At 40.8% G+C, this 18,310-nt stretch overlaps 1 protein-coding gene across 3 annotated transcripts; it reads left to right on the forward strand.

The window, feature by feature from the left end:
• Positions 1–3,218: 3,218 nt before the first annotated feature.
• On the forward strand, positions 3,219–16,452 carry TRIM59 (tripartite motif containing 59). Of its 3 annotated transcripts, none has more exons than XM_010366714.2 (3): positions 4,039–4,073; positions 4,989–5,061; positions 14,564–16,452. In XM_010366714.2, exon 3 carries the CDS (start codon positions 14,567–14,569, stop codon positions 15,776–15,778), a length of 1,212 nt encoding a protein of 403 aa, XP_010365016.2. In that variant the 5' UTR covers positions 4,039–4,073; positions 4,989–5,061; positions 14,564–14,566; the 3' UTR covers positions 15,779–16,452. The 3 variants fall into 3 exon arrangements, with proteins under 3 accessions (XP_030783987.1, XP_010365016.2, XP_030783985.1); XM_030928125.1 differs by lacking the exon at positions 4,039–4,073 and adding an exon at positions 4,085–4,315; XM_030928127.1 differs by lacking the exon at positions 14,564–16,452 and having other exon boundaries at positions 3,219–4,073; positions 4,669–5,059.
• The last annotated feature ends 1,858 nt before the right edge of the window (positions 16,453–18,310 follow it).

Here is an 18,310-nt window from a genome sequence, read left to right on the forward strand (position 1 = left end):
CTGTTACTGATGCCTCCTGTTTTAGCAACTGAGACAGAAGATGCCTAGAAGCAAAAAGTCTGACCAGAAAGCTGTCATAATTAAAAAAAAAAAAATTCTTTGTAGAGATGGGGTCTCGCCATGTTTTCTGTCCATGGCTGGTCTCAAAACTCCTGAACTCAACTGATCTGCCGGCCTCCATCTTCCAAAGTGCTGGGATTACAGGTGTGAGCCATCACGCTTGGCCTAGTTGTCATAAAATTAATGTTATATTGCCGCCTCTTCTACACCTGGTAATAACTGCAAATGTTTATCAACTTTTATCTCTTTCCAGTAGTCTATCAAAAGATTACTGGAAGTAAGGCCGGGTGCGGTGGCTCAAGCCTGTAATCCCAGCACTTTGGGAGGCCAAGGTGGGTGGATCACTTGAGGTCAGGAGTTCAAGACCAGTCTGGCCAACATGGTGAAACCCCGTCTCTAGTAAAAATACAAAAATTAGTTGGACACAGTGGTACGTGCATGTAACCCCAGCTACTCGGGAGGCTGAGGCAGGAAAATCGCTTTAACCTGGGAGGCGGAAGTTGTAGTGAGCCGAGATTGTGCCACTACACTCCAGCCTGGGCGACAGGGCATGACTCCATCTCCAAAAATAAAAAATAAAAGAGACCCCGCCCAAGCAGCTCAACTGTCCTCTTCCCCACCATTTTTTTGGGTGGCTGAGAAACTTATCACCTGAGTTTTAGGCTTGTGGATTTGAAGCACGTACTCCTGCATTTGAGTATTAGTTCTCCTGTCCCACCTTCCCAGGAAAACATTATCTTTTGTAGAGTATGTTAATCACAGTCCACAAAACCAAGTATGTCAAGCTGACTGCCACGACTTAGGCCACCATTGCTCCTGTGGTTCTCCACACCATCCCAGCCTCCTCAATCCCCAAATTCATGCTGGCCTACAGAAATCTTGAATCTTTGGCAGGGTTGGGAACCCATGGGCCTCTGAAGCAGACTCCCTGGAGGCCCCAATATAACCCTTCCCTTTTGGCGTCATAGTTTTCCCCCACCAGGACCTGAGTCATCTCTATTTTGGGGCAAACATAATTCTTTCTGCTTCTTTGAAGCATTCGGCCTCTTCCTTAAAACATTGTTTTTCTACATGGGCTAAGGCTTTTTGGGAAACAACAGCCAGTAAGTCTAGTGTGAGGTTCTTCTGTTTTCTTGCTACATACGTAACTGTTTTGAGGTAAGAAAGCACACAGGGGAAAACAGGTGAAAAAAATTATAGCTCAAAAACATTTTCATCCGTATTAATTCAATTCCAGAAGCAATTACGCTTTTTATAAAGACAACAATTTAATATACATTTACTGCTATGGAAAGATAATTCACAATATGTTGGGTTGTTTGTTTTGAGACAGGGTCTCACTCTTCTGCCCAGGCTGGAGTGCAGTTGTGTGATCATAACTCACTGCAGCCCTGATTTCCCCAGCTCAAGCAATCCTCCTGCCTCAGTCTCCCAAGTAGCTGGGACTACAGGTGTGAGCCACCACTCCGGCTAATTATTTTATTTTCTGTAGAGATGGGTTCTCACTTTGTGGCCCAGACTGCTCTCAAATTCCCGGGCTCAAGCAATTCTTCCACTTTGGCCTCCCAAACTGTTGGAATTACACACATGGGCCACCACGCCTGTCCCACATGTTGTTGTGACAGGAAATTATAAAGATGTCTATCAGGATGACTCCAATGTTTAAACAGAAAATGTACATCAAGTCAAAACGAATATTTACCACCATGAAACAGTAGCTATCACTACAATTCACACTTCATAAGCAACCATTTTTTTTTTTTTTTTTTTTTTAACGGAGTCTCGCTCTGTCACCCAGGCTGGAGTGCAGTGGCGCGATCTCGGCTCGCTGCAAGCTCCGCCTCCCGGGTTTACGCCATTCTCCTGCCTCAGCCTCCCGAGTAGCTGGGACTACAGGCGCCCGCCATCTCACCCGGCTAATTTTTTTTTTGTATTTTTTAGTAGAGACGGGGTTTCACCGTGTTAGCCAGGATGGTCTCGATCTCCTGACCTCGTGATCCACCCGTCTCGGCCTCCCAAAGTGCTGGGATTACAGGCTTGAGCCACCGCGCCCGGCCATAAGCAACCTTTTTAGGAGCTGAATTGGTGAAGCTATCTGGGATTGACTAAGGCCTCACTAATATTGCCTTACTTTCTGCTTTATATCTTTAATATTTTCTGTAATTTACTGAATAAAAGCCTAGCACCTGAATGTACTGCAATATAAATATACAGTATATAGAGCCCATATATATATATATTTTTTTCTGGAATGCAGTGGTGCCATCTTGGCTCACTGCAACCTCTGCCTCCCGGGTTCAAGCGATTCTCCTGCCCCAGTCTCCAGACTAGCTGGGATTACAGGTGCCTGCCACCACACCAGGCTAATTTTTTGTATTTTTAGTAGAGATGGGGGTTTCACTATGTTGGCCAGTCTGGTCTCGAACTCCTGACCTCAGGTGATCCACCTGCCTTGGCCTCCCGAAAGTGCTGGGATTACGGGCGTGAGCCACTGCACCTGGTCTAGAGCCCATATCTTTATTCAGCACATTAGTAAACAAAATGACTTTAGTTATCGGAAGTTAAATAATTCAAACTTAAAGCTGTTGGAACTTTATTCTGAGCCTTGAGAGGAATGTGGTTACAGCCTGAGCCAAGCAGCAGGCATCTGCACCGTCTGCCTTTTGTTTCTGTAAATAATTAAAATAGGAGGAGCAAACCATACCAAAGATACAACCCCCTGAGATCACTACCCGTCCTCACGGAGTAACGAAGTACCCTTTCTTGGAATGCAGCAATCTGTAACCCACCAAATAGCTGTAAGTATGCACTGGTCTTTTACGGAAAATGAAATCCTGCTAAAATTTGTCTCTGGCCACCTAGGTGAAACCTTAACTTCTTCACTTTGGAATGCTGACCCCATTTGGAGCTGCTGTCTCCCGGGTGGCTACCCTCAGGCCTTACGCTGGAATAAACTCTTATCCTTAATCATATTTCCTGAATCTATTTAAGGTCGACAGGAGAGGGAAGCGGAGATGTCTTGAGATAAAGCTGAATAAAGTTTCTCAAGAAAAAAGGGAAAGGGACCTCTGAGCTGTACGTTGTTTTCTAACTCTAGGGAGTTAGAGGTGAAGCAGGAACTGAAGTTGGAAGTGCTGAGTTGGACAGCCCTTATCTCTAGGCAATACTTCAGTAAAGTGGAAAAACGGGAGAAGAGGATGAAGGCTAGGGAGAGACGCAGGGATCCACCCAACCCAGTCTCGGGTTTCCCACTCGCTCTCGGAGTTGGGTACAAAGAGTGTTCCAAAGCCCCTTCTCCTGTGCTCAGCCCAATGCTCCGGTGGGTCAGGTCTCCGGAACGCGTAAACAAAAGCAAACAGCTGAGCGGCAGAGGGCGCTGGCTACAGGTGTGGGTGTGCCCTGAGGATGCGTGGCGACTTCCCGGAGCAGCGGGTCTGTGAGGCAACGATGGAAGACACTGCGCTCCACAGCATAGCAGCAGGCCCTGCCCTGGATGGCTCCAAGTAAAAGACAGTTCCCCAGAAGCCGTCGGCCGCCGGCGATTCGCCTCCTGCCGCGCCAGACCCCGCCTCTTCCCCCGACTACCGGTGCCATCCGGATGCCCCAGGCGGGACCCCAGCTCACGGAGCCCACCGGCCGAAGCTCCCCACAGGCTAGAGAGCCGCTCCTTGGAGGCCAAGCTTCCGAGAGGCGGCCTGCGCCTAGCACGCAGGCGTGGAAAGCTAGGCGCCAGCCTCGAACTGACTGCCGCCACCTGCCTCGGGCCGCGCCGTCCGCCGTTTACTTTCGAACGAGCCCAGCAATAGTTCCCATTGGCCGATGCCTCGCAGTTGAACGCTGCCTGCAGACTGCGCCTGCGCCGCGAGGCTCCGAGCGGCCCCGCCCGGCCTGGGCACCTGAAGCCCTTCGGGGCGGAGGAGGGCGGGGACTCGGGGCGACTCTCAGCATCAGCCTGGAGCCGGTGGCTCTCTGTTTCGGCGCTGTGGAGTCGCCTAGTCCGCCTCCTCCCCGCGGTGAGTCTAAGGACCTTTACGGATCCGAGAAGGTGGCTCTGAGAACTTTTTCTTTTCCAGTAGCACAGGCTGGTGTTCCCAGTGTTTGCTGGGGAGTCCTGGGGGCGTGACGATGGAGGGAGTGGCTTGGGACCTGCACTCATTGCCACTTGTCCCACACTGGAGTTTGGGGAACCACTCTCCCGTCCCTCCACTGTGGAGCTGCGTTCCTGTGAGGGAGGAGGCGCTCTGTGGTGGCCAGGGTGAGCTGGGCCAGGCCGAGTCGGTCAGCCCCGCGGGGCTTGGGGACGGGCGGTTGCGGAGGCGGAGGCGCTTTAGGAGGGAGGCCTAGGAGAGTGGAGCTTTCAGAGGGGGAGGGAAAGAGTACTGCCATTTTGAGCCCCTTTGTGGGAGGTGCTCGTAGGACTTAAGTGGGATAGGTGCAGTTACCCATTTTACAGATGTGAAGCCTCACTTTTGAGAGGTATTTGATAATACTGACTCAGGTACCACAGCATTGAAATGGCAGAACAGAGAGATGAGCAAACTATACTAAATCAGTTAAAATTTTGAGCTGACAAAGTATTTTACTCCCATGGATGCTTTTGTCTTGCAGTTAATTTTAAGCACTCTAAAATGACCGTGAATGTTTTTTCTGCCATCGCCATTGGTGGGTAATATTGTCGAGAGCTCATAAGCTACTTGACGTTGTAAAAAGAGGTCCTTTGTGACCATCTGTTTGGTCAGAGTTCGGATTTTCAAGGAACAAGCGATACCTCTACTGCAGCTCCAGCAACGGTGTTGGTGTTTGTGACTTTTCGGAAAACACAGTGAAGCATAGTGAAGATAAACATCAAAGACAGTGAACTAACAACCATTTTTATGACATGAGACAATAAATTGAAAGCATTAAGGATAACATTATTTTAATTTTAGAATAAGAATAAAAGATTCTGGAGGAGTTGGAGAGAGTGTATTCAGTCCTCAAACCAGGAGATCAACAAAGTAGGTAAGTTCTGGAAGATTAAGTAAATATGAAAAACATTTTAACTAAGTTTTTACAGAGTGTATCATTTAAACTATAAAGTGAAATTTAGAAGTCTTTTGAAAAAACATTATGTTGGTGGTGTATGAAATTCTAACCATCTTACCAAAGGAGCGGAGCATAAAGTGATAAACAGCTTCCTTCTCCGATCTGTACCTTAAAGGTAGTCACTCAACTCTTTTGTACATCCTTCTAGAAATTTCACAAGAATGTGTACATCTCAAAACACATGCAAAGTGGTTATTTTAGACATACAGATCTGCAGAACTACACAAAACTGCAAATTAAGTTACCTGGATACTGTTTCACTATGCATTCATATATTGTTCTTTCTAAATGAGTAAGTAGCTATTTAATCTGGCAAGGTGAAATTTTGATTTTAGGTAATGTTAGTTTTGACATTGCCTTTCACCAAACACGTTGATGAATATTTCCTACCAGATATATTTTTACTTTGAAAAGTATAACAAAAGTAATTAAAGCCTTAACTTCTCAAGTCAGTTCCTGGTTAAATTGAATTAATAGTCTTTTTTTGTTTTGTTTTTAGTTTTTTTATTTTGTAGTTTAGGAAAACAGGTTGATATCAAAATGAAATAAAATAGTACAGATGGACAAAGAGAGTTAAAATCAGCTGACCATAGGATTTTTTTTTAATTTGAAAAAGTTAAGGTGATCTCTCATTATTTTTGTATATTTATATGTGGCAGAATTTTTTAAAAAATCTTGTTTCTCAAACTTTCCACAACAATGTTAAAAAAAAAATCTTATATATGTATATAAATGATGCAGTTGTAGTTATTTCTTAAGTAAGTCTTCAATTGCATGAAATGTATTTCTTCTTTATCAGTTAGGGCCACAAAGATGTGAGCCCCAATTTGGGTGGTGGCACCACTTGAATTTTTCCATACTTAAAGCTGACTCACTAGAAGTCATGGGGCAAGACATTGAATTCTATAATGTAGTAAAAATATTTTCATTTCAGAGGCTGTGAAATGTAATGAATATTTTACAGCTGTTCATGTTAGAGTTGAAAGGCAGGAAAGCATTAGTGAATTAAAGCTTAAAAACTGGTTTACACAAGAGAATGGGTAATGATATTTTTGGTGCTATTTAATCATCTGTCATACTGTCTGTTACCTAATATGTCAGTTAGACATCAGGGAAGCTCCCTAGTGAACTGGTCCTCTGGAGAAAGAATTAATAAAAAGTTTGGAAATTCAGAAATGTATTTGTTTTGACACTTAAACACACAAGACGTTAGTGAAATAATTTGTAAGTAGAGTGATTTAGCCTCAGGTTTCTTTCTGAGAAGATTCATTTTTTTATATTTATAATTCTTGGTGACTTTTAAAAGAGAAGCAGGAAATCTTGAGGTACTGGTTTCTACATAAGCTTAGTACTCACTAGAGGAAAATACATTTTACATGGATTATTTTACTTTTTTGCTTTTTAAAAACATACAGTAGTATAAATTGATTCAAATTCATTTAGCAAAAGAAAGACTGGATAATAGGCAAGACACTTGAACATTTTCTTAAGTTTTTTTTAATTGTGTAAAATATACTAAACATAAAATTTACCATTTTAATATTTTTAAGTATGCAGTTTGGTGGTATTAAATACCTTCAGATTGTTTTGTAATTATCACCACCACCTATCTCCGTAACTTTTTCATCTTCCCAAACTGAAACTGTGTACCCATTAAACCAGCAGTGCTCAACATTTTTGGTACCAGGGACCAGTCTCGAGGTAGACAATTTTTCCATGGACAGGTGCAGGTGGGTGGTGCATGGTTTTGGGATAAAACTGTTCTACCGCACATCATCAGGCATTAGATTCTCACAAAGCGCTACAACCTAGTTCCCTTGCGTGCGCAGTTCACGGTAGGGTTCACACTCTTATGAGAATCTAATGCTGCCACTGATCTGGCAGGAGGCTTTGCTCAGGTGGGCTTGCCGGCCGCCGTGGTGGGAGTGCAGGGTGGGTAGGGTGGGTTGGGGACCCCTGCATTAAATGATAACTCTATGTCTTCCCTGCTCTCAAGCCCTGGCAACTACCATTCTACTTTCTGTCTTTGGGGACTGCTTATTGGTTTTGATATTATATATGCTTTTTCACATATAATGTGAATGTAAATTTTTTTTCCATTGAACTAATTGAGTGAATTATATTAATAGATTTTTTGTTATTGAATTAACTTTATATTTCTGGAAAGAACCTTATGTAGTCATGGTGCAGTGTTTTTTTAAATGTACTCCTGTATTCGTTTTTGCTAACATTGTATTTAGAATTTTACATAAGTGTCCATTTTTGAAATTAGTCCATTTTTAGTTTGTATTGTCTCAAGTTTTGGAATCATGTTATACTGTCATCAAAACATTTAGCAAACTTTTCATGTTTGTATTCTGGAACAGTTGAGTAGGGCCTAGTCCACACTCAAGGGAGAGATTTCAAGAGTATCCAGGAAGTGCAGGTCATTGGGGGCCATTTTAGAGGCTGCCTATCACAGATAGCTAATGGCTTGTTTATTTACTTAAATAACTAACTCTTAGACTGGTCATGGTGACTCACAGCTATAATCCCAGCCCTTTGGGAGGCTGAAGGGGGAGGATCTCTTGAGGCCAGGAATTTGAGACCAGCCTGGGCAACATAGTGAGACCCTATCTCTACAAAGCATAAAAACATTAGGCACTTTGTGTTGACATGTGCCTATCAGCTACTTGGGAGGCTGAGCTGGGAGGATTGTTTGAGCCTGGGAAGTTGAGGCTGCAGTGAGCCATGGTCTCACCACTGCATTCCAGCCCTAGTGACAGAGCAAGTCTCAGTCTCAAAAAGAGCCATCTCTTGGGTTTATCAGTTCTAGCATTTTTATTTTTTATTTTTTATTTTTTTGAGACATAGTCTTGCTCTGTCACCCAGACTGGATTGCAATGGCATGATCTCAGCTCACCGCAACCTCTGCCTCCCGGGTTCAAGTGATTCTCCTGCCTCAGCCTCCTGAGTAGCTGGGATTATAGGTGCCTGCCACCCTGCCCAGCTAATTTTTGTATTTTTAGTAGAGATGGGGTTTTGCCATGTTGGCCAGGCTGGTTTCGAACTCCTGACTTCAGGTGATCTGCCTGCCTCGGCCTCCCAAAGTGCTGGGATTATAGGTGTGAGCCACAGTGCCCAGCCAGTTCTAGCAATTTAAGTTTTCTAGTTCATTATCATCTTCCATTTATCTTTATTATTATTTTGTATTTTGAGACAAGGTGTGACTCTGTAGTCTAGGCTGGAATGCAGTGGAATGACCATGGCTCATGGCTCACTGCAGCCTGGACCTCCCAGGCTCAAGCAATCCTCCCTCCTCAGCCTCCTGAGTAGCTGGGACTAACAGGTGTGCGACACCATACTTAAGCTAAGTTTTTAATTTTTTATAGAGATGGGGTTTCACTGTGTTGCCAGGGCTGGTCTCGAACTACTGGGCTCAAGTGATCCTCTCACCTTGGCCTTCCAAAGTGCTGGGATTACAGGTGTGAGCCATCACACCAGGCCTATCTTTATTCTTTTTTTTCCACTTTTTCTCGTTTTTTTCCCTCTTTTTTTAAGTTGAATTATTTTATATTCCTTTTGGTTTGGTAAGGAAAGTGTATGGTGTCAACTCTGCCCGTGTAGTTTTTTTTTTAGCTCTGTAGATTTTACTGAAGAGTATTTCTGTTGTTTCACATGAATAAATTATGTCTTGGCTGTGTACAGAATTCTCAGCTCATATCCCTTTCCTTCTAGACCTTGTGGACATTGCTACATTGTGTTCTAGCATTCCTTGTTGCTAGTGATGTTCTGGTTATTTCCTGCTGTGTAACAAATATCTGAAAGCTTGGCTGGCCAGATGTTCAAGATGTCTTTTTCACTCATGTGCCTGGCAGTTCCTTGCCCTTCTGTTTGGCCTATCTCTTCAGCAAAGTAGCCTGGACTTCTTACATAGCAGTTTGTGGCTCAGAGGCAGCAACCTGCCAAGCTAGTTAAGGGCTGTACCTAGAACTCACCACATCACTTATACTGTATCTTCTTGGTCAGAGCAGTCACATGGCCCACACATATTCTAATAGGGAGAGAATAGATTTCAACTCTTCATGTACAGGGAGTAGAAGCAAAGCCACATTATAGGACAGCTCGTGTGGGAGGTAATTATTGTGGGCATTCCAATTTTAGAAATTCCAGTCTTCCAGAGGAGAATTCTGAGATCTTTGGTTTTGTTTTCCTTTTTTCATCCTTCTTTTCTATGTGAATACTTGTAGGATTCTCTTTATTTCTTTAAAATTGTATTATATTTTTAATTGCTTAATAGTTAAAAGTGAAACCATGATTTATAATGAAAAACAGATTCTTACCCTCTAGAAGCAGTCACTTTTATCTTTTTTAACATTTTTTTTTGGTATTTTCTTCTATATTTCTAGATATTTATTTTTTGTGGTTTCTTTATTTTTTAAGTATGTGTTGACTTTCTTATAAGGAAAAATTAAGATTTAGTTCTTAAACTGTTTCCTTACTGTATTTTCCCCCTCAATATAATTTTGTTACTCTTTGGTAAAATCAGTATTTGATACTTACAATATTATGACTGTTACAGTGAAAGCTGAGCCATATACTATAATATTAATATTTCCTCTTTTCGTGATTCTATCATTTATTCCCCTAAATTTAGTTACCTCTCAGTATGTTTCAGATACATGAAGCGTTTCTATCAGTTCCATTTATTTACTTAAATATCTGTCTTCTGCACCCCTGTAATCCCAGCACTTTGGGAGGTTGAGGCAGGCAGATCATGAGGTTAGGAGATCAAGACCATCCTGGCTATCATGGTGAAACCCTCTCTCTACTAAAAATATAGAAAAATTAGCCGGGCGTGGTGGCGGGTGCCTGTAGTCCCAGCTACTTGGGAAGCTGAGGCAGGAGAATGGCATGAACCCAGGAGGCGGAGCTTGCAGTGAGCGGAGATCGCGTCACTGCACTCCAGCCTGGGCGACAGAGCGAGACTCTGTTTCAAAAAACAAAAAAGAGATCTGTCTTCTGGATCTGCCTTCCTCTTCTAGAGTGACTCTTCTCTAGGCTTTCACAGTTGTCCTGGAATTTATTTCACCATTATGCTGGTGAACATTCTTGCTTTTCTTTTCTCCCTGCAGTAGCATCTTTAGAAAGAGTTGGCAGAAGGTTGTTCATTTTTGAGATCGTACGTTGTCAAACTGTCTTTATATAAAAATTTATTGTTTTTTTTCTATGTATAGTATTTTATTTTCCATTTCAGAAGCTATTTTTTTTTTCTGAGAATATCAAAGGCATTACTCAATATTGTTTCCAGTGTTATTGATGTTTTTACTGTTTGGAAACGTACATACAGCATAGCTAAATCCAAGATGTTCATCCTAGATTAATTTTTGCTCTTTTTCTTCCTTCCAGAAGCCTAGACTGGTTGTGGAAAATTTCTGCTGCATAAAATTTCATACTGGTTTCTGAAAGAACTAGCCTATAAGCATGGTAGCCACCTTTTTTTTTTAAAGAAAGAAAAAAAGGGTCTTGCTCTGTTGCCTAGGCTGGAGTGCAGTGGCAGTCGTGGCTCACTGCAGCCTCAACTTCTTGGGCTCAAGTGATCCTCCTGCCTCAGTCTCCCGAGTAGCTGGGACTATAGGCATGTATAACTGTGCCTGACTAATGTTTAATTTTTTGTAGAGATAGGGTCTCACGGTGTTGCCCAGGTTGGTCTTGACCTCCTGGCTTCAAGTGATCTTCCCACCTCTGCTTCCCAAAGTGCTGGAATTACAAGCATGAACCACTGCACCTGGCCCACCTATATAGTTTACTTCTCAGGCAGCAACCAGAGTCAGAAAGTTCCTGACCTTACACAGTTATTTTTCAGTTCTAGTTTCTCTTGAATTTGTTGCCTAAAATTAGTTTTTAATAAATAAACCAGTGAGAAAAGGGTAGTCTGAGAATAGATTTTGACTTCTGTGATCTTTAAGTTATCCACAAATTTTTGTCTAAAAAGTATTATTAAAAATTTTACATATGATAGCAGTAACTTTGAGACCAACCATGATTTTTGCTTCCTTTTTTTTTTTTTTTTTTTTTTGAGACAGAGTCTTGCTCTGTCGCCCAGGCTGGAGTGCAGTGGCTCCATCTCATGCCTCAGCTTCCAGAGTAGGTAGGATTATAGGGATTACAGATGTGCGCCACCATGCCTGGCTAATTTTTGTGTTTTTAGCAGATACAGGGTTTCACCATGTTGGCCAGGTTGGTCTCGAACTCCTGGCCTCAAGTGATCCACTTGTTTTGGCTTGCTTCCATTTTATATAAGCTTAGGATTTGCTTTACAGTGTCGTGAATATTTTCATTTTAAAGAAAGTTGAGCTTTTGGGCCCCTAAATGCATTATCAGAGTTGTTCCCTAGCTTTTTGCAAGCATAGCATAGGGGTTTGGAGAGAAAAGTTAGATTCTGTTTTAGGACTAGTTTTGCTACTTAAACAATTGAATAGCTCCAGTAATATTAAATCTAGATTAAATGTATGTCCACTGCTCAAATTTTATTTCCTACAAAGTGTTATTCTGTTTATTCCTTCAGTGTGAATTCTGACATCACTGAAATACTTTGAAAAACACATTTGTTTTTCTTGGGTGGTTTCTGTATGAGTTCAGAGATTTCTGTAGGTGTAAAGTTGTAAAGTCTTGCCAACATGCACTCACTTGAATTTATCTGCAGTGAATGTCATCTTTACTGTTGCTCAATTACTTTAGTTTGCTGGAATGCTTCACCGTTCAAGCTTAGTCTCTGTTTGACACACTTTGGCTCATTCAGGGTCTGTCAGTCTGAATGGAGTATTTTCTGATAGATTTTCCTTTTACACCTTTTCCGAAGCAGAGATTTTGCTATTAAAAAAAAAAAAGCGGAAAAAAAAAAAAAAGAAAACAACAAAACAAAATCCCGAAACAAAAATCTGTATTATCACAGGTGTCTGAAAAGGCATTTGTTCATTGAACCAATAACAAGTAAATGCCTGCTACGTTAAAAGTTGTGCCTAAATTGCAGGAATATAACCATAGTTTAGACACAATTCCTGCCTTTCTAGGAGGCCTACATTCTAATGTATACAGAAAAGTTACAAAATTCTTTTAAATAAAATCTTGTTAAAGTGCTATGAAGTAAAAGTGCAGTGTTTAATGAGAATAACAGGGGACCTAATCTGGGGAAAGGCAGGCCCAAGTTGAGCCCTGAAGAAAGTAAGAGTTTGACAGATAGTAAAGATAAGGAGCCAAGTTTGCATTTTATTAAAAATGCAGTTAGTTACTTTTAGATGCTATTTTCACAGATTTTTAATCTTAAAAGTTAGTTTTATGGCATGTGATTTGGTAACCTTTATATTGTGTGTGAATGGCACTTGGGTGTCTTTTTTTTTTTTTTAGACGGAGTGTCGCTCTTGTTGCCCAGGTGAGTGCAATGGTGTAATCTTGGCTCACAGCAACCTCCACCTCCCAGGTTCAAGCAATTCTCCTGCCTCAGCCTCCTGAGTAGCTGGGATTACAGGCATTTGCCACCACACCGGGCTAATTTTGTATTTTTAGTAGAGACGGAATTTCTCCACGTTGGTCAGGCTGGTCTCAAATTCCTGACCTCAGGTGATCCACCCGCCTTGGCCTGCCAAAGTGCTGGGATTACAGGTGTGAGCCACCGCGCCTAGCCATGGCACTTGGGTTTTTAAGTTTTGCCTAAGGTACTTTCAACAGTGGTGTAACTTGATTTTTCTCTATCAAGGGGTAAGCTAGTCTTTAGAATTGTGGCTTGCGTTGAGGGTAGGTATAAGGGAAAATAGTAGGAGGTGATAGGTTGCAAAATGGTCAGAGTTCTGTTACTGGAAATATCAATAATAGCTTGCCAAGAGGTCAAGTTACTTGTGTCAGAGATGGTCTCTGAACTATTGCTGCGTTTCTTTTTCTGTCTCAGAAATACTGATTGAGAGACTTTTTCATGAAGGAAAGATGACTAATGGTCTCCTTTTTGTTCTTTACCATTTAGTGCTCTAGTTTTTCACTTAAAAATTAAGGCAGTAATTCAGTTACCATAGTCAACTCTTATCTTTCAAACTGATTTTTATTATAAGGATTAATTCAAAATTTTTCTGCCTTCTAAATCTTCAAGTTAAAATTATTGCCTTAGAAAATTATACTGTGCTGATCCTGGGGTTTAAGCATACTTGTATTTTAATTCGAGAAGCTAAAAAATTTATGATAGTTACTATGGAGAAATTTGATAACTTGCTTTAGAAACCATTATTGAGCCAACTGGGACATGTTTCCTCCTTTTGTATTAAAGAATATACTTTTGCTAAGCCTAACTTGTTATAATAGAAATAGTCTTGTCTACTCATTATATGTGCTTGGTTTTGATTTTATCATCTTAAATGTTAAAATGTTGCCCAAAATAGACCGGGTGCGGTGGCTCATTCCTGTAATCCCAGCACTTTGGGAGGCTGAGGCTGGCGGATCACGAGGTCAGGAGATCGAGACCATCCTAGCTAACATGGTGAAACCCTGTCTCTACTAAAAATACAAAAAATTAGCTGGGTGTGGTGGCAGGCGCCTGTGGTCCCAGCTGCTCGGGAGGCTGAGGCTGGAGAATGGCATGAACCTGGGAGGCAGAACTTGCAGTGAGCCAAGATCATGTCACTGCACTCCAGCCTGGGTGACAGAGCGAGACTCAGTCTCACAAAAAAAAAAAGAAAAAAAATGTTGCACAAAATAGTTGTAATCACTAAGTAGACTTTAACAGAACACTTTGAATTTTAGTCTATTACATAGTATATTAGTCTGTTTTCATGCTGCTGATAAAGACATACCCAAGACTGGGTAACTTACAAGGAAAAAGAGGTTTAATGGACTCACAGTTCCACGTGTCTGGGGAGACCTCACAATCATGGCAGAAGGTGAAAGGCACATCTCACATGGCTTCAGACAAGAAAAGAGAATGAGCCAAGGGAAAGGGGTTTCCTCTTAAAAAACCATCAGATCTCATGATACACAAGAACAGTATGGGGGAACTGCCCCAATGACTCAAGTTATCTACCACTGAGTCCCTCCCAGAACATGTGGGAATTATGGGAGCTACAATTCAAGATGAGATTTGGGTGGGGACACAGCCAGACCATATCGCATAGCAACAAATTTAAATAACTTTAATTTGAAGCATTTTACTACAAATTAATGATAATCGCTTTGTTTGGGATGCTTTTGGTCCCTAAGGAATAAACTCTTAATTGTGATCAATTATTCACCATATATACTAGGAACTGAATTACTCAGAAAGCTTCATTTTAAAAATACCTTGTTCTCTTTTAAAAGACAAGCAGTATAGTAACAATTTGGAGGTTAATGCCTAGAATGTTAAATAATGTGTACAGGTGTCTCTATGTAAACTTAAAATAAGCTTTTCTCTTGACAGGAAATGCACAATTTTGAGGAAGAGTTAACTTGTCCCATATGTTACAGTATTTTTGAAGATCCTCGTGTACTGCCATGCTCTCATACATTTTGTAGAAATTGTTTGGAAAACATTCTTCAGGCATCTGGTAACTTTTACATATGGAGACCTTTACGAATTCCACTCAAGTGCCCTAATTGCAGAAGTATTATTGAAATTGCTCCAACTGGTATTGAATCTTTACCTGTTAATTTTGCATTAAGGGCTATTATTGAAAAATACCAGCAAGAAGACCATCCAGATATTGTCACCTGCCCTGAACATTACAGGCAACCATTAAATGTTTACTGTCTACTAGACAAAAAATTAGTTTGTGGTCATTGCCTTACCATAGGTCAACATCATGGTCATCCTATAGATGACCTTCAGAGTGCCTATTTCAAAGAAAAGGACACTCCTCAAAAACTGCTTGAGCAGTTGACTGACACACACTGGACAGATCTTACCCATCTTATTGAAAAGCTGGAAGAACAAAAATCTCATTCTGAGAAAGTGGTCCAAGGCGATAAGGAAGTTGTTCTCCAGTATTTTAAGGAGCTTAATGATACATTAGAACAGAAAAAAAAAAGTTTCCTAACAGCTCTCTGTGATGTTGGCAATCTAATTAATCAAGAATATACTCCACAAATTGAAAGAATGAAGGAAACGAGAGAGCAGCAGCTTGAATTAATGACACTGACAACATCTTTACAAGAGGAGTCTCCACTTAAATTTCTTGAAAAAGTTGATGATGTACGCCAGCGTGTAGAGATCTTGAAACAAAGACCACTTCCTGAGGTTCAACCTGTCGAGATTTATCCTCGAGTAAGCAAAATATTGAAAGAAGAATGGAGCAGAACAGAAATTGGACAAATTAAGAACGTTCTCATTCCTAAAATGAAAATTTCTCCAAAAAGGATGCCATGTTCCTGGTCTGATAAGGATGAAAAGGAAATTGAATTTTTTAAAATTTTAAACATTGTTGTAGTTACATTAATTTCAGTGATACTGATGTCAATACTCTTTTTCAACCAACACATCATAACCTTTTTAAATGAAATCACTTTAATATGGTTTTCTGAAGCCTCTCTATCTGTTTACCAAAGTTTATCTAACAATCTGCATGAGGTAAAGAATATACTGTATCACATTTTCTATTTGTTGACGGAATTCATGTGGAAAATAGTTTCTCATTGAAAACGTCAATCTGAATTGTTTAAATGGGCTCATTCTGTACATTGCTAAATGAAAAATAGGGTGGCAGCATGAATAAATAGCAAACTAAGCTTTATTAGTGCTGCAACTAATATAAACAAAGTTTATGTTTGTTGCTTTTGGTTAGCAATATGTCAAAGTTAGAAATATCTGAAATATTCAAATCTTTGGGAAAATCTAGTAACTAATTTGAAAATTAATACACTATCCCATTTTTATTGGCTTTATGAAGGATGACATAATGTTGCTATGACATTTAAACATTCTTGTACCAATATTGTCTTTTACCATTATGATATATTGCAGTTAATGGCCTTTATAGTTCTTTATATATATAGCAAAATCCTGAAAGTACATATACCTTTATTTTGATATGGCTTGAAGCTTCTGAATGGGTGAATAGGATGATAGAAAGGTTTTAAAATGAAGCAACAAAGTCTTAAAGTGATAAGGCATTGTTTAAAGATCTTTTGATCAAACATACCTGTGTTTTAGACAGATTTAAGATATCACCATTCACTCCAAATAAAGCTATTGCTTTTGGATAACTGTTCGGGAACGGTGGCTTTTTTTTTTTTTTGAGACGGAGTCTCGCTCTGTCGCCCAGGCTGGAGTGCAGTGGTGCGATCTCGGCTCACTGCAAGCTCTGCCTCCTGGGTTTACGCCATTCTCCTGCCTCCGCCTCCTGAGTAGCTGGGATTACAAGCGCCCGCCACCTCGCCCGGCTAGTTTTTTTTTTTTTTTTTTTTTTTTTTTTTTGTATTTTTTAGTAGAGACGGGGTTTCACCGTGTTAGCCAGAATGGGTCTCGATCTTCTGACCTTGTGATACACCTGTCTGGGCCTCCCAAAGTGCTGGGATTACAGGCTTGAGCCACCGCGCCCGGCCAAGGGAACGGTGGCTTTTTAAATTTTCAAGACTGGGTCTCACTTTGTTGCTCAGGCTGGAGTGCAGTTGTCTGGTCATGACTCACTGCAGTTTCGACCACCCAGGCTCAATCGATCCTCCCGCCTCTGCCTCTGGTGTAGCTGAGACAAGGCACACACCCCCATGCCTGGCTAATTAAAAACATTGTTTTTTGTAGAAATGAGGTTTTGGCATATTGCCCAGGTTGGTCTCAAAGTTCTGGACTCGAGATCTGCCCACCTTAGCCTCCCAAAGTGCTGGGATTACAGATACGAGCCACTGTACCTGGGGGCCAGCATTTTTAATACTTGTCATATTCTATAGTGTAAATTTAAGATTGTATTTAACTTTTCTGCTCATCAAATCAGTTCTTGGATTAAAAACTCATTCTTACTAGAACAGAATCATGTTGGTAACCTGGGCTGCAGCAGGTTTTGATGGCATCGTGGACTTTATTCATCTTTTTTATTATACTTTAAGTTCTAGGGTACATGTGTACAACATGCAGGTTTGTTACATATGTATATATGTGCCATGTTGGTGTGCTGCACCCATTAACTCGTCATTTACATTAGGTGTATCTCCTAATGCTATCCCTCCCCCCAATACGCCCCATTGTGTGATGTTCCCCTTCCTGTGTCCAAGTGCTCTCATTGTTCAGTTCCCACCTATGAGTGAGAATATGCGGTGTTTGGTTTTCGACTTTATTCATCTTAGCTCATTTAAATTTTCTACCACATTCCCTTAAGCTAATGCAAAAGTACCAACAACTTAATCTTATATTTGCTTTGCTTAAGAGGGCCTATTAAATCAAATCCCTTTAGTTCCCTTTAACAGGGACTGGAGTTATGATGCATGTGTTACGACTTTTGGCCCACTGTTCATGCAACCCTAAGTGCAGGTTGATTGGCTTTCCAGAAATCCCAAAGGGGCTGCTCTTGGATCACTGAAGAAGAGCCTTATCTAGTTCAAAAAGACGTTTTGGGTCAGATTAGACAATGCTCCTGGCCCTACAGATTGCACATAAACTATCATAAATAAATACAGCTTTTTCAGGGAACTACTCCTAGAAGTCTTATCTGCCGAGAACAAGTCTTAACACTAAGATGACTGTATTATATCAATTTATGATTAGAATTAGACTTACACCTAGCACAATTAACTATTGTGTGGGTAAAGAACATTTAAAGGGCATAGTAGAGGTAAGGAGACACATTCAGGTAGTTAGAGATAAAAATACTAAGTTGCATTGATTACTTAAAATACTCGTCACATCATAAAAGTGCCCTGTAGTTTGAAAAACACATAAGCCATGAAATGTATGTTAGCCATTATGTGTTAAGCTACTTCATATCTGTGATGTGAATATTTTTAACGCCCACTTTTTGTAGATGAGGGAACTGACAAGTGACTTGCCCAAGGCCATATAGCTGTGGAAGAACCCATGCATTCTCTTTTCAGAGTTCATGCTATCACTCAACTTTAAAGAAGTAGACCAAGATGAATGTTAATAAAGGTTTATAATCTGTAAGAATAGCTAAAAACATAAGTATACATACCATTTTAGATTTGACATTATTTTGTATCTTGCTAGTTTTTAGGAAAACTT

This window comes from Rhinopithecus roxellana, chromosome 1, assembly GCF_007565055.1.
Source record: "Rhinopithecus roxellana isolate Shanxi Qingling chromosome 1, ASM756505v1, whole genome shotgun sequence".
Lineage (NCBI taxonomy): Eukaryota > Metazoa > Chordata > Mammalia > Primates > Cercopithecidae > Rhinopithecus > Rhinopithecus roxellana.

What these genes read in the sequence shown, in the direction of transcription:
- TRIM59 (XM_010366714.2), top strand. Translation starts at nt 14,567, where the DNA reads ATGCACAATTTTGAGGAAGAGTTAACTTGTCCCATATGTTACAGTATT.